At 47.2% G+C, this 12,834-nt stretch overlaps 1 protein-coding gene across 2 annotated transcripts; it reads left to right on the top strand.

Moving 5' to 3' along the window:
- The first annotated feature begins 1,300 nt into the window (after positions 1-1,300).
- MRPS36 (mitochondrial ribosomal protein S36) lies at positions 1,301-12,465 on the top strand. Of its 2 annotated transcripts, none has more exons than XM_014594864.3 (4): positions 1,301-1,495; positions 3,115-3,178; positions 8,106-8,320; positions 12,315-12,465. In XM_014594864.3, the coding sequence occupies exons 1-4, from the start codon at positions 1,457-1,459 to the stop codon at positions 12,330-12,332; spliced, it is 336 nt and encodes a 111-aa protein (XP_014450350.2). In that variant the 5' UTR covers positions 1,301-1,456; the 3' UTR covers positions 12,333-12,465. The 2 variants fall into 2 exon arrangements, with proteins under 2 accessions (XP_014450350.2, XP_014450363.2); XM_014594877.3 differs by having other exon boundaries at positions 1,308-1,495; positions 8,118-8,320.
- The last annotated feature ends 369 nt before the right edge of the window (positions 12,466-12,834 follow it).

Here is a 12,834-nt window from a genome sequence, read left to right as displayed (position 1 = left end):
GGCTTCCCCTCCCCCCCCCCCATGTTAAAGCAGAGGGGAGGAGGAGAGTCTTGTCCTAGAATAGAGAAATTATCTTATGATTTTTTTTTAGTGTTTCTGTGTACAGCACCCCAGTGCTTGTTTGTATATTTCCCCCCTGAAGCACTGAAGCAAATGTGTCATCTGTCTTAAAGTATTTTGGTCATTACGAACACTTGCATCTTTACCCAGTCTGCTTTTGGATAAAAAGGGCTTAGCACTTGGTGTACTAACTTCTCCAATAAATAACCCGCTACTTTTCTTATGCTTTTGTAAACAAAAGAAAACAGAAACTACCATTTTGCTCTCTTATAAATCTGAGGTGTGTCCATACTTTGAATACAGTGCCCAGTTCTGGTCCCTACACTTCAAAAAAGGATATAGAACTAAAGAAGGTACAGAAAAGGACAACAAAGATGATTAGTGGTGTGGAGGGGCCTCCATAGGAGAAGCTAAAGAGGCTAGGCCTACTTGGTTCAGCAAAGAGATGCTTAGGGGTACGCAGTAAGGATTTACAAAATACTAAATACCAAAGAGAAAGTAAATACAGATTTATTTACTTTCTCACAATACAGGAACTGGGGTCATTAAATTAGTAGGTTCTAAGTTTAAAACTAACAAGGAAGCTTTTTCACACAGCATGTTATTAAAGTATGGTACTCATTGCCTCCAGATGTTGATTTAAAAAGGGATTGGACAAATTCCTGGAGGAAAGGTGCATTAATAGTTATTGGGCATGGGATTCAGGGATATAGCCTCTGAATCAGAACTTCCTAGCCCTTAAATCCTGGAGGCTGCAAGTGAGAGAAGAACAGGGGGAAAACTCTGGTCATACCCACTTTGCTCCCTTTCAGCAGCCACTCTCTGCCAGTGTGAGAAAGTTTTGATACTGAGAGTTCAGCCACCAAAACTACAAGGCATGGGCCTGGCGCTTTGGCACATAGACTGTGTCGCAGTGATCATGGCCTTGCACTCAGTGTGCTTGGTGTACGTGATGGCGTCGCAGATCCTGTTCTTCTACGGGTTTCCTTGTAGGTAAGGCCGAAGATGCGCTTCACAGTGCCACGACGAGCTAAGCAGTTCGCAGCTAAGGATACCCTGGACGTTGCGCATAGAATTTTGCAGTGTGGCTTTAAGTCTCCTTTCCCAAGTCCGCCCCCACGTTCCGGCTCTAGCCCCGCCCCTTTGGGGAGCGCTCAGCCTGTAGCCCCACCCTTCTTCCCTCGCAGGCCACACCCTGCTGCGTCATGGCTCGGCCCCACGCCTTTAGGGGCGGCCTCAGCTCTGGTGCCGCCCAGTCGCCCGACACTCCCCAAGCGCAGCCAGGCCCCTGGGCTTAATGGCCTGGCCCCGCCCTTCGGGGGGCGGAGCCGACTGTAGCCCCACCCCGCCTCAGGGCTGCTAGCGGGCCCGCGGAGGTCGCGGCGTGGGGGTCACTATGGGCAGCAAGATGGCGGCCGCTAGCCGGGTCGTCCAGGTAGCGGGACGGGACGGGACGCACAGGGGCGGGGGGAGCGCCCTTGGCCCAGCAGCGCTTCTGGCGGGCCGGGGCGACCGTGACCGTGACCGTGACCGAGGGCCGAGCCTTGCGGCAGGTGAGGCGCAGCGGCGCCGCCCGGACCTCCCGCCCGGCTCCGAGTGCAGGCGGGGGCCGCGCGCGCGTCTCTGACGGGCCTCGGCTCCGCCGGCCGGGCGGGACGGCCGCTCAGTCCTTGGGGTTAGGCGGCCGCCGGGCGCGGACCGGAGCAGCGTCTCGGGCGGTTCTTGCGCCGCCTTGGCAGCGTCTACTGAGGCCAAGTTGGGCTGGGGAAAGCGAGCGGTCTGGGCCCCAAGTGCGGCCCTCGCCGGGCTGTGGGGGCTCCCTTTCCCCAGGACGTCTCTGCCTAACAGGAGGGTGCACAGGAGTTTGATTTCTTTATGCCCTGTGGCATCCAGGAAACTACCTTCCCAAACGACCCTTTGCAGGAGTCCAGTTTAAAAGGGCAACTCCGGCAGTCTGGCAAGGACCCCTCAGGGTGAGACGCTTGGCCCTGTGCCCAGCCCCAGCTGTCCCGTGTGGCACACAGATGCTTGCTGCCCCACAGCCTTGCTGATGCCGTTCAAGGGACTGGCCCCGGCTGGCTCTGCGGCAGCGCTCAGATTCTGTCAGCGGGAAGGTCGATCCTCCCCCAGCTGCACTTGGACTAGGCTCCTCCACCATCTCCCAGCACCTCTTTCAATGGTTCCTGGACAATATCCGGGAGCAAGGTCTCTCCTCTGCTCCTTCCCGGTGGCTCCAGGCAAAATGGCTCTTGCCTTACAGCTTCTCTTTCTCCTGTTCCCCTCCTGCTAGCCCTCAAAGCTGTCTGGGACTGTAGTTCAACCCAGCTCTCTGGGTCTGGTTTTCCTGGGCTTGAAGTAGAAAGCATCCTTCTCTGCTTAGCCTCTGGCAACCTAGGGGTGGCAGTTGCATTTAGTTAGTCTGTAGAGGTGGATCTGTACCCTGCCTTCAGAATAACACATCAAACTTGCTCTCAATTTTCTGTTTGCCAGACAAATCCTCCATAGCTTAGGCTAGTGGTGCACAATGAAAGGCCCTGCAGGCCAGCTGAGTGGTGCGGGATAGTTTCACAGGCCCAGTCTGGCAGGAGATGGAGCAGGCCCTGGTCTTATGTGCCATATCACAGGCTTGGCCCTGGCCCTAAGCCAGATTGGGCCCACTTCTGTGGCTTCTGTCTGTGCCCCAACCACTTCTCCACACCTGTTGGAGCCCTGCCCCAGCCCTGGTTCCCTGCGTGCAGAACAGTGTCATCTGGCCTGCGGTGCTTGGAAATTTGATGGGGGGTGGGGGTGGCAGCATTGATTGAAGCAGTGATTGATTTTTGAGAACTGGTAAAGTGGTTACCTCAGCTTTGGAGTCTAGAAGTAGAAGTTTGGAGAAAAAAATAAACAACTTATTTAAAAGAAGAAATAGCTAATTTTGCCAGTGAAAGTATACCAGGCAACTGCAGCAATAATTGTTTGTGCCTTGGGGTGAAAATCTTGTGCATGTATAATGTATTTATTTGGATTTATGTTCATTTCCCTGCTATCTGCTACTTCTGTGTTTTGTTCTAGGTGGTAAAGCCACATACACCTTTAATTAAATTTCCAGACAGACAAAGTACCCCCAAACTTAAAAGTAAGTCTCGCATTTGTAAATGCAAATTGTAATACTTATATCCGTGCTTTAATGTTTACATAAAGACAGTGACACTTTCCCTTTATTTAGCTAATAATAATAATGTAGTTCAGTTATTTCTGAGCATTGATTCTTGTAGTTGCTTGACATTCTAATATTTTACTCTTAAGAAAACTGACCAGATATTATTCATAAAACTAAGGTTAGCGTATTCTGTCCATGATCCAGGCAGAGTCATGAGGATTTTTATCTTTATCCTCCTCTTCCATTTTTGTATCATGAGGTCCACTTGCATAAACACTAGTACTAATTTAAAAGAAGCTTTAATTGATCTCTTGTTGCCACATCATACACAAGTTGCAACTTTCTTTTGATTGTAAGTATAAACTTTTCACCTTGATCTTTTCCTTTGTCACCTGAAGCAGGTTACTGCACTCTGCTCTGTCCATTTTCAGTCTATTCATCCTGAAAAGATGTAGACCAGGGATCGACTAGGTTTTGCAGCTGGGGGCATAATGGATTTGGTTGCTGACCCCTGATACAGACTATAGTAACCTATTTTTCACCAGATCATAGAATCATAGAAGTAGGGTTGGAAGGGACCTTGTAGATCTTCAAGTCCGACCCCCTGCCTGGACAGGAGGGAAACTGGGCTCAAGTGACCCCAGCCAGATAGGCATCGAGCCACTTCTTAAAGACCCCCAGGGTAGGAGCCAGCACTGCCTCCCTTGGAAGTTGGTTCCAGATCCTAGCCGCCCTAACTGTGAAGTAGTTCCTACAGATGTCAAATCTGAACCTACTCTCCAACAACTTGTGGCCGTTATTTCTTGTTATCCCAGGGGGCACTGGGGGAAACAAGGTCTCCCCCAAACCCTTCTGGTCCCCCCTAGTGAGTTTATAGACAGTCACAAGGTCCCCCCTCAGCCTTCTCTTGTGAAGGCTGAACAGGTTCAGGTCCCGTAGCCTCTCATTGTAGGGTCTGCCCTGCTGTCCCCAGATCATGCGGGTGGCCCTCCTCTGGACCCTCTCAATGTTGTCCACATCGCTGTTGAAGTGGGGTGCCCAGAACTGGACACAGTACTCCAGCTGTGGCCTGACCAGTGTCGCGTAGAGGGGGAGGATCACCTCCTTGGCCCTACTCGAGATGCACCTGTGGATGCACGATAGGGTCCGGTTAGCCCTGCTGACCGTGACCTCGAATTGTCGGCCCATGTTCACCTTGGAGTCAGCGATGACTCCAAGATCCCTTTCTGCCTCCGTGCTCTCAAGAAGGGAGTTTCCCATCTTATAAGTGTGTTGCCGGTTACTACTGCCCAAGTGCAGCACCCTGCACTTGTCCGTATTGAAACGCATCCTGTTTTTGTCAGCCCACCCTTGCAACCTATCCAGGTCTTTCTGCAGTCTTTCCCTCCCTACTAGCGTGCCCACCTCACCCCAGATTTTGGTATCTTCAGCGAATTTGAAGAGGTTGCTTTTCACCCCATCGTCCAAATCGCTGATAAAGATCATAGCTTTAGTGCACCGTGTTTTCTGTCATCTGCTAAATGATAGCTTCCAAAGGAAGTTTACAGACAAAAACCCATCCCTTATACCTTGGAACTTCTCTGCTTAAGAAACTGTTTTTCTCCTTTGTCATATGACTGTGTTGAGGCTAGCAGCAGCACTGGATCCCGTCAGCTTAAAAGAAAGGGGGTAGTTGGCAGGGCATTTCCTTTAAGGCCCTTCACTTTGGAATTCACTTTCACCCACTGGTCCAAAGTGGTCTCAAGTTACTGATTTCCACAGCATACTGCAAAACTTCACTGTCTTCTCATGCATTTGAAAGAAAAGAGAGAATTGTAGTTGGGCTGGTCAGAGGGAGGGTGTATTATGTGGGCTATAATTGAAGTTTGGTCTTAGTTGGTTAGTTTCTGCTGCAGGAGATAGAGGCTGCTGGTTCTAACAGATTCCTGCTCTTCAGATGGTAAAGACCATTTTATAAAACATCACCTTATGCAGATCAGCAAACCCTAAATTAAGAAATCATTACTTCATCTTTAAAACCAAGGAGCAGCTACCATAGGAGAACCCAAAAGATGAGTTGAGTTTTTCTCTCAGACAGTAAGGGTATGAATTATGGGGGAGCTTGGAGACAAGAGCCCCCCCCTGTAAGATTTGAAAATCATAAGGTGAGGGGGCAGTGTTCCAATCAAATTGTTCCTTCCAATGAACTGCTTTAATTTTTTTTGCAGCCCCTCCCCCCAAGTCAATGTGTAATTTGAAACCTGCAGACAGTGGTTCTTAACTGGAGTGCCAGGAGACCCCAAGGTGTGCTGTGGTGTGGTGCTGGTATGACAGCAGCCAGATGGAACTGACCTGAAAGCCTTGAGTGCAGCTAGATTGGGAGGGACTGTAGCATGAGAGATTGTTCCTGCCTGATAAAGCAGGTGGGAACCGCTGGTTCTGTCACAGCCCTACCTTGTCTAACACTCCATGACATTGCCTGGAAATAGAGGTATGTAGGGTAGGTGTAACTGTCCTGCATACCTCTGTTTCCAGTATGTGTGCGTGCCAGGGGGCAGCACTGGACTAGAGAAGTGTGCAGCAAGAGCAGGTGTTCCTGCCTGCTTTAGTGGTTCTCAGTGTGGGTGCTGCTGAATTGGGAAAAAAAAAAAGTATGGACAAGTTTCCTAAATCTGAAATGTATAAGACCTTCAGTTCTAAAAGAAAAGCACAAATGCTTCTCTGCTCAGTAATACGTTGCACCAATTTGATGTTTAAACCCTGACTTTTCAGAAGACTGCTAAACAACAGCTTCCTCTGTCTGCTTCTTATAAGTTAGTCTGTCACTCATTCTGGTACAGTTTCTCCACTGACAGCTAATGTACAGGCCCCTTCAGTCATGATTTCACTCTCAGGCTGCAGTCTCACCCCTTCAGTTGTTTGACTCCCTCCTTATTTCAGCTCCATGTAACTGCCTTGGGTGGGCGACATCAGTGTTGTATGCTTTGACTTACTCAGGTTGCTAAATCTTTTTGCTGATTATTCTGTAATTATTTCAGACAGTTTTCCTATCCTTGATATTAATGCTTTGATTGCTGATCATTTCTCAGCTGGGCTGTTGCAGTGTCTTTGTCTCTTGGGCATTTCATTCTGTTTGGTCAATTAACAGTTTATCCAGAGGATTAGATATGTTATAAACAAACAAATTGCCACTAGAATTATTCCTCACTTGCTGTTTTAACTGTATAACCACCAAACCATTGCCTTCCAGTGATGATTTGCATCACATTGAAAATCTTCCACACTTATTGCTTCATAGTTCTTTTGACATTTAGTCTCCTACTGTTGTCATTCATGAAACAAGTCCTGCTTATTCATTAGGAATTGTAGGATGTGTCAGGTAGGTTTCCACAAGGGTCAGTCCTGGGTCTAGTGCAATTTACATGTGTATATTTTTAATGATATGGAGGCCAGAATAGAAAGTTGATCAAGTTTGTAGATGTTGTAACTGGGAAGGACTACAAACACAGTGAAAGATAGGAGTAGATTTCAAAAGGATCTTGAGTGATTGGAGAGCCTGGATAGGTGCAACGGAATGAAGTTCAATGCAGACAAATGCAAGGTTATTTACCTAGGGAAGAATAACCAAATGCACAAATACAGAATGGGAGATAACCAGCTGGGTAGTAGCTTTCCTGAGAAATACCTGTGAGTTCTGGTGAATAACAGACTCAGTAAAACTTGGCATTATGACACAGCAAGAAAACTCACAAAAAGTAATTTTGATTTGTATTGACCCAAGTATTAGGTGCAAGGCAGAGAAAGTGATAGTACTGCTTTGGGCATTAGTTAAGCCTCAACTAGAGTATTGTGTGCAGTTTTGGCTTCTTTATGTTAAAAAAGGATGCCAAATAATTAAGAAGTAGGAGAACAACTGCTTTCCCTTGCTGCAGATAACATAATGTGGCGCAAGGGTTTTAAAATGCAGCAAAACAGGTTTAGTTTAGACATCAGGAAAAACTCCCTTGCTGTTGGAATAGTAAGTCAATGGAATAGGTTGCCCAGGGAAGTTGTAGCATCTCCTTTTATTGTAGGTTTTCCAAGAGAAGACTGGAATAAGCATTGGACAAGGATAGTTAAAAAAAAAAAAATAGTACATCATGCATTCATACAGGAAGTTGAACCAGGTAGCTCTTGAGGTCCCTTTCAGCCCCATGATTCTACGATCTAGCCTTGAAGCTGCTTCTGTCCCCTCCTACAATTATTCCACACCCCTTCCATCTGTCTTCTGTCTCTGGAACACTTTTCTTATCTTCTACAGTTCAAAGATTTCTGTCCCTCAGAGCTCATTTACTTTAGTCAGCATTAAGTTGCTGAGCTCCTCGTCACTGTGGCCTTCACTCTCTATATTAGCTACAAACTGTGTGAGAAATTAATTAAAGACCCAAATATTAGAAAATGGATAACTATTAGTTGTATCTTATGATATTTCACAGCATATCCTTCTACAAGCTCCTTATCCCTTTCTTCACCCAGTCCTATTTCCTCTAACATAGATTGTAAATTACCTCAGGGAGTCATTGATACTTGCATGCAAAAATGGTCACATGTGTGGAATCATTATATTGGAGTTGCTAAATGCTCTTGATGTAAAAGCACTGCAACCCAGTGAAACTGTGTTAGCCTAGCTTCTGTTGCAACACCATTTAAATTGTGCTTTCTTTTAGTTGCTTTGATGTTCTCATTGCTGTATTAATCCTTCCCATTAAAAATACGTCACTGTGCCAAAAAAAAAATCTCAATTTGGGTAAGTATCTTTATAGTGAAGATCAGAGCTAAACTGACATAACCAATAAACGCTTTTACTGGCTGCAATGTTAAATAATTATATACTTAGGTCTATTTAAGGTGTCCACTTTTTCTATGTATATAAACAGTTTTAAAGTCTTTATTTCAGTACAGGAATCTCTACAAGCAAGAGTGCCACCACTCCATGGTTCAGCAGTACCGCTGTCTGTAGGAAGCAAACAACCAGTTCTTGAAAATATTTCACCTATTAGTAGAGTACAAGGCATGCCAGACACTTCAGAATTAGTAAGAACATTACCTCAGAAGTACAGGAGGAAAACAATGTCAGATGAAGAGATGGAATTCATCCAAGTAAGTTTGATATTTGTTATTATTTATTTGGTTTGTGCAATATTTTTCAAGATGATGGGTAGCCATGATTTGAGAATAACATGATGAATTCCTTTGCTTTTTCACTTTTGTTAATTTTTCAGTTAGCTTTGCAAGTTCAGCATGCAATAGATGCAAGCTCTAGGGTCCTCATAACCAGGGATCCTGGTTTTCTCTGATTAAAAACTGCAAATTCTCTGGTTAAAAACCCAAAATCCATGATAAAAATTAAAGGCTTCCTACAGCCCTTCCCAGCGCTGCTGGTGCCCCACGCTCCCCCCCCCCCCCCCCCCCCCCCCCCCCCCCCCCGGCCTCAACAGCCTTCCTGATGCCCCTCGCACCAGTTCCCCAGACATGCAGACACAGACGCTGACACCCACCCCAGCAGGTAAGTGTGTGTGCAGTCAGGGCGGGGGAAAGGGAGGGTGCTGGGGGAGTAGATCAAGAAGGGGGGGAGTGTGCCCTTGTGCCCACTCCCAGGTGCAGGGCTGGGGGGTGAGGACAGGGGTGCCACTCTGGGCGACACATGTGCCAGCTGGCCTGACAGGAGGTTTGCACATGAAGGCTGCCACCGCAACTCTGCCACTGCACCCTGTGCTACCATCCCATGGCCACCTAAATGGCTTTGTGGGCATGTGGCACAGGGCCGGCAGCAGCAGTGCAGTGGCAACCACCGTGTGCAGGCCACATATGTGCCACCTGTCCGGGGGGGGTGAAACGGGGAGGCGGCTTGCATTCAGTGGCATGCCCTGCAACCAGCTGCACGGCTCTGCGGTGGCATCTGCATCGGAGGGGTGGGGGGTGCTTTACGAGCAAGCACTGCCACCACAGAGCCATGCTCTTCATCCCTAGATCCTACAGGTAAATGGAGCTTGGGGGCTTTGAGGCAGGGCTGGGGAAGATGGCTTGGGGGCTGAGGGAGTGGGGGGTGCTGCCGGTCCCAGGCAGCACATCACAGCTGGGAGCAGGGCCAGGGGGTGAGGGCAGGGGTGCCCCTCTGTGGGGGGGCTTTGCAGGCAAGTGATGCGGGGCGCAGTCTGGTGGTGCTTGCCATGTGCAGGCTGCACACATGCCCCTGGCTGGCTGCCCAGGGGAGGGGGAAGATGGAGGCTGGCATGAGGCTGGAGTACAGCTCCATGGCTGACGCTGCAGCCACGGAGAAGGCTGGGGACACGGGCTTGGGCTTGCATGTGGCACTGCCACTTACCTGGAGGTCTATTATGGTGGTAACGGCCGCTGCCCCCAAAACCTCCCGCTGCTGCCGTGGAGCTCTGCCCAGAGCTGTGCAGCCGACCACCCAGCAGCAGCAGCAGTGTGGTGGTGGCCAGGCAGCACACAGCCGTCCCCACCACCACGCCGCAGCCTCCGGCCGCACAGCTCCAAGCACGGCTCCACGGCGACAGCCAGAGGTTTTGGAGGCAGAGGCAGTCACTGCTGGCACGGGCGGCTGCTGTCGCTTGCCTGTGGGGCTGCCTGTGCCAGCGGTGACTGCTGCTGTCTACAAAACCTCCCGCTGCTGCTGCAGAGCCATGCTTGGAGCTATGCGGCCAGAGGCAGCGGCGCAGGGTGGTGGTGGGGATGGCTGCTTGCCATCCAGCCACCACCACACTGCTGCCCAGCGGCCATCCGCATGGCTCCGGGCAGAGCTCCACAGTGGCAGCAGGAGGTTTTGGAGGCAGTGGCCATCACTGCCATAATGGGCCTCCAGGTAAGCGGCAGCAGCGTGTGCAAGCCCAAGCCCCCGCCCCACCCCTGTCTCTTGCTGCCAGGGCTAGGGGCTTCCTGCCCTTTTTGCAATTGGCTTCTGCAGGCTGGAGCTGTGCCAGCCTGCAAGAGCTCTTTGCAAAAGCGGAGAATTCGCAGATTTCTCTGCTAAAAAGAGAAATCCACATTTTCTCCAATAATAACAGGGAATCCGTGGTTTTCTCTATCTTCCTGTGGAAAATGGAAAACCCGGATCCCTGCTCGTAACACACAGCTTGGGTAAGTAAAGTCATTTTAACTGGTAGCTCAGTGTACATGGACACAAAGAGATTATGACTTGCCAAGTCACGACGTCCCAGACTACCTTAGTTCATGAAACCAAGTTATTCCTATGTCATTTTGAGGCAGAAAATAACTTGGCTAGGAACTACCAATGTACATGCTGTTTTGTTTAGTTTTGAGCAGTGTTACCAGATTCACAGATCAGAAGCTTACCAGACAACAAAAATACTAAAAGCTAGAGGGAGACAGAAGTAACAATTGAAAGGTTTCCAAGTGTTACAGACTTCAAAACGTTTCAAAAAGTATCCTGGACACTGCATGTGATCTCTGTAGGACTCCCCAGTCAGAGCACTTCCAAATTACTGCTCTGATCAGGGAGGCTGTTCTCTCTGAGTACCCCTTGCCTGTCAGAACTGGGATGCCAGACCCTCCCCCCAATCTGGCTCCAGTAAGTGTGGGAGTGTCTAGAGTGTTGTTACCCCAAAATCTTGGATCAGAGAACCCTTGTTTTGTGTATAGAATGCTTTACACAAGTATTTCCACTCCAATAACATAAGTTTATTCAGGAGCTAGCACACACTTTAATATTAAGACATGTACTAGTTACCATGCAGGCAAGTCTTGCTTCCTATCCTGTTGCTCAGACAGTCCAGGGTCTCAATGAGATGTTTAAGGGTGTAGTCCAGTAATCCAAAGACCTTTCGTTCCCAATTTTTCTTTATATCTTATGTTACTTACATATTTATTATTTCAACTTCTGCTATTAGCACTGCTATTAGCTATTTACAGACTATATAACCTATGTCTCACTATTGGATATGTTCCTAAACCTTTATGTGCTTAAACACATCCATACTTACCTTTCTTATCACACTATTTCTGCACATCCTCCCTATACTGTCAGTGTTTATGCACAGATAAAATTTGTAGTTGCTTGCTCAGTTTTAACCAGGTAGCAACCTCCTGGCCAGCTTGGTTGCTATGCAAAAGTCACAGGAGTGGACACTGGCAGTTTTATGGTTTCAGTGCTGGGAGTAGATGGGGCTCCAGGAACACCTCAAGCACACTGAACCCGAACACTGGGTACTGCCGCTCCCAGTACTGGGAGAGAGGAGGCAACAGCGGCCAAGGGAATGTGAGATCTTGCCTGCTTCCAAGTGTGGCTCCAGTGGTGGCAGTAGGGGTGAGGGCTATGATCTACATAGCTGTAGTTACCTGCTCTTCCTCCCACTCCTTTATGTTTGTGCATGGAGGCAAAAAATGGAGCGCTGAGAGATGCTGGAGGACCCAGAGGTCCCCTGTCACATTTCCTAAACAGCAGTGAAGTGCTTCAAAATAGTACCCAATTCATAGTCACATTTGGAATATTGAAGAAGGCATGTGCATTTGTATAGCTGGACCTTTTAAAGGCATTAAAAATGTTTCAGTTCTTACTGCAGTCTGCACCATAAAAGAATTGCATTTCTTTAGGCTTGTTAAGACAGGCATTTGCAAAGTAAAAATACCAATGAAGAAGTTATTACATTTCTTACATAGAGCTAAGAGTGATGGAACTAATTTTAAGTAGGAGGCTTCCTGATATGTCTCTACTTAAATTTCTAACAGGGAGACATAGTAAGTTGTAATAGAGCCAACATCAGTAGAACAGAGTATTAAATAGTTTGACTTTACTATTTTATACTTCTGAATTTGGACAAGTAAAATAACTGTCTTTTTTCAAATTCTTATTCACCAGGATAGTACTACAGTGGATTCATTTTTGCTCTTCATCAAATTATGGAGAAACCTTTTAATATGAAAACTATAGCTTTTATAAAAGTCAAGATGTAGACATTTTCTGTCTTTAGCTATGATCTTACCTTTTATTTCTTCTATAATAAGTCTGAATTAAAGAAAATATCTCCCCACCCAGTAATACAACTCAGCTGTGTATGTGTCTGCTTCTTTCCTTTACTATAAAGTTTGTAATTGTCCACTTTTTCTTTTACAGCGTGGAGGTCCAGAGTAAGCATAGACGATGTCTCTTCACCTCCATTGAAGAATGAATTATATTCACAGTAAAGGCTTTTCCTTCTGCAATTTGTTATAAACAGTTATATGTTAATAGCTTTAATAAAGACCCCTTATGAAGGGTGACAAGATTGATGCTTCAGACTCTATCTGCTAATTTGTGTTTGGGCCAGTTTGTGTTAAAGACTGTGTGACTACACTTTATATACCTACACAATTCCAATGCACTTTTTCTGATGAGCCATTCTACTTTTCTGCTCAGCAATAGTTGCTTTTTTTTTAGTAGCTGTTCCACGGACAGCAATCCAGCTTCAGAATTTTTCCTGCTAAGGAAATTGAGCAGGGCTGCATTTTCTATGAATAATGTTCAAATCTTAATGTTCTTACTTCTGAGTAATGGCAATGGAAAATGAGCTTTCAGTCTTGCGCTCAGCTGTTTTGGTAGCTGCTCCATGAGGTGGAAACAGAATTAGGAGATTGTCAGCTTATTGTTGGAGTAA

Source organism: Alligator mississippiensis, chromosome 3 (assembly GCF_030867095.1).
Source record: "Alligator mississippiensis isolate rAllMis1 chromosome 3, rAllMis1, whole genome shotgun sequence".
In the NCBI taxonomy this organism is placed as follows: Eukaryota; Metazoa; Chordata; order Crocodylia; family Alligatoridae; genus Alligator; species Alligator mississippiensis.
This window is presented reverse-complemented; position numbering and strand designations above follow the sequence as displayed.

What these genes read in the sequence shown, in the direction of transcription:
- MRPS36 (XM_014594864.3), top strand. Translation starts at nt 1,457, where the DNA reads ATGGGCAGCAAGATGGCGGCCGCTAGCCGGGTCGTCCAG. An exon ending in CCGCTAGCCGGGTCGTCCAG is followed by an intron (nt 1,496 to 3,114) that starts GTAGCGGGACGG and finishes GTTTTGTTCTAG; the next exon opens with GTGGTAAAGCCACATACACC. An exon ending in AAGTACCCCCAAACTTAAAA is followed by an intron (nt 3,179 to 8,105) that starts GTAAGTCTCGCA and finishes ACAGTTTTAAAG; the next exon opens with TCTTTATTTCAGTACAGGAA.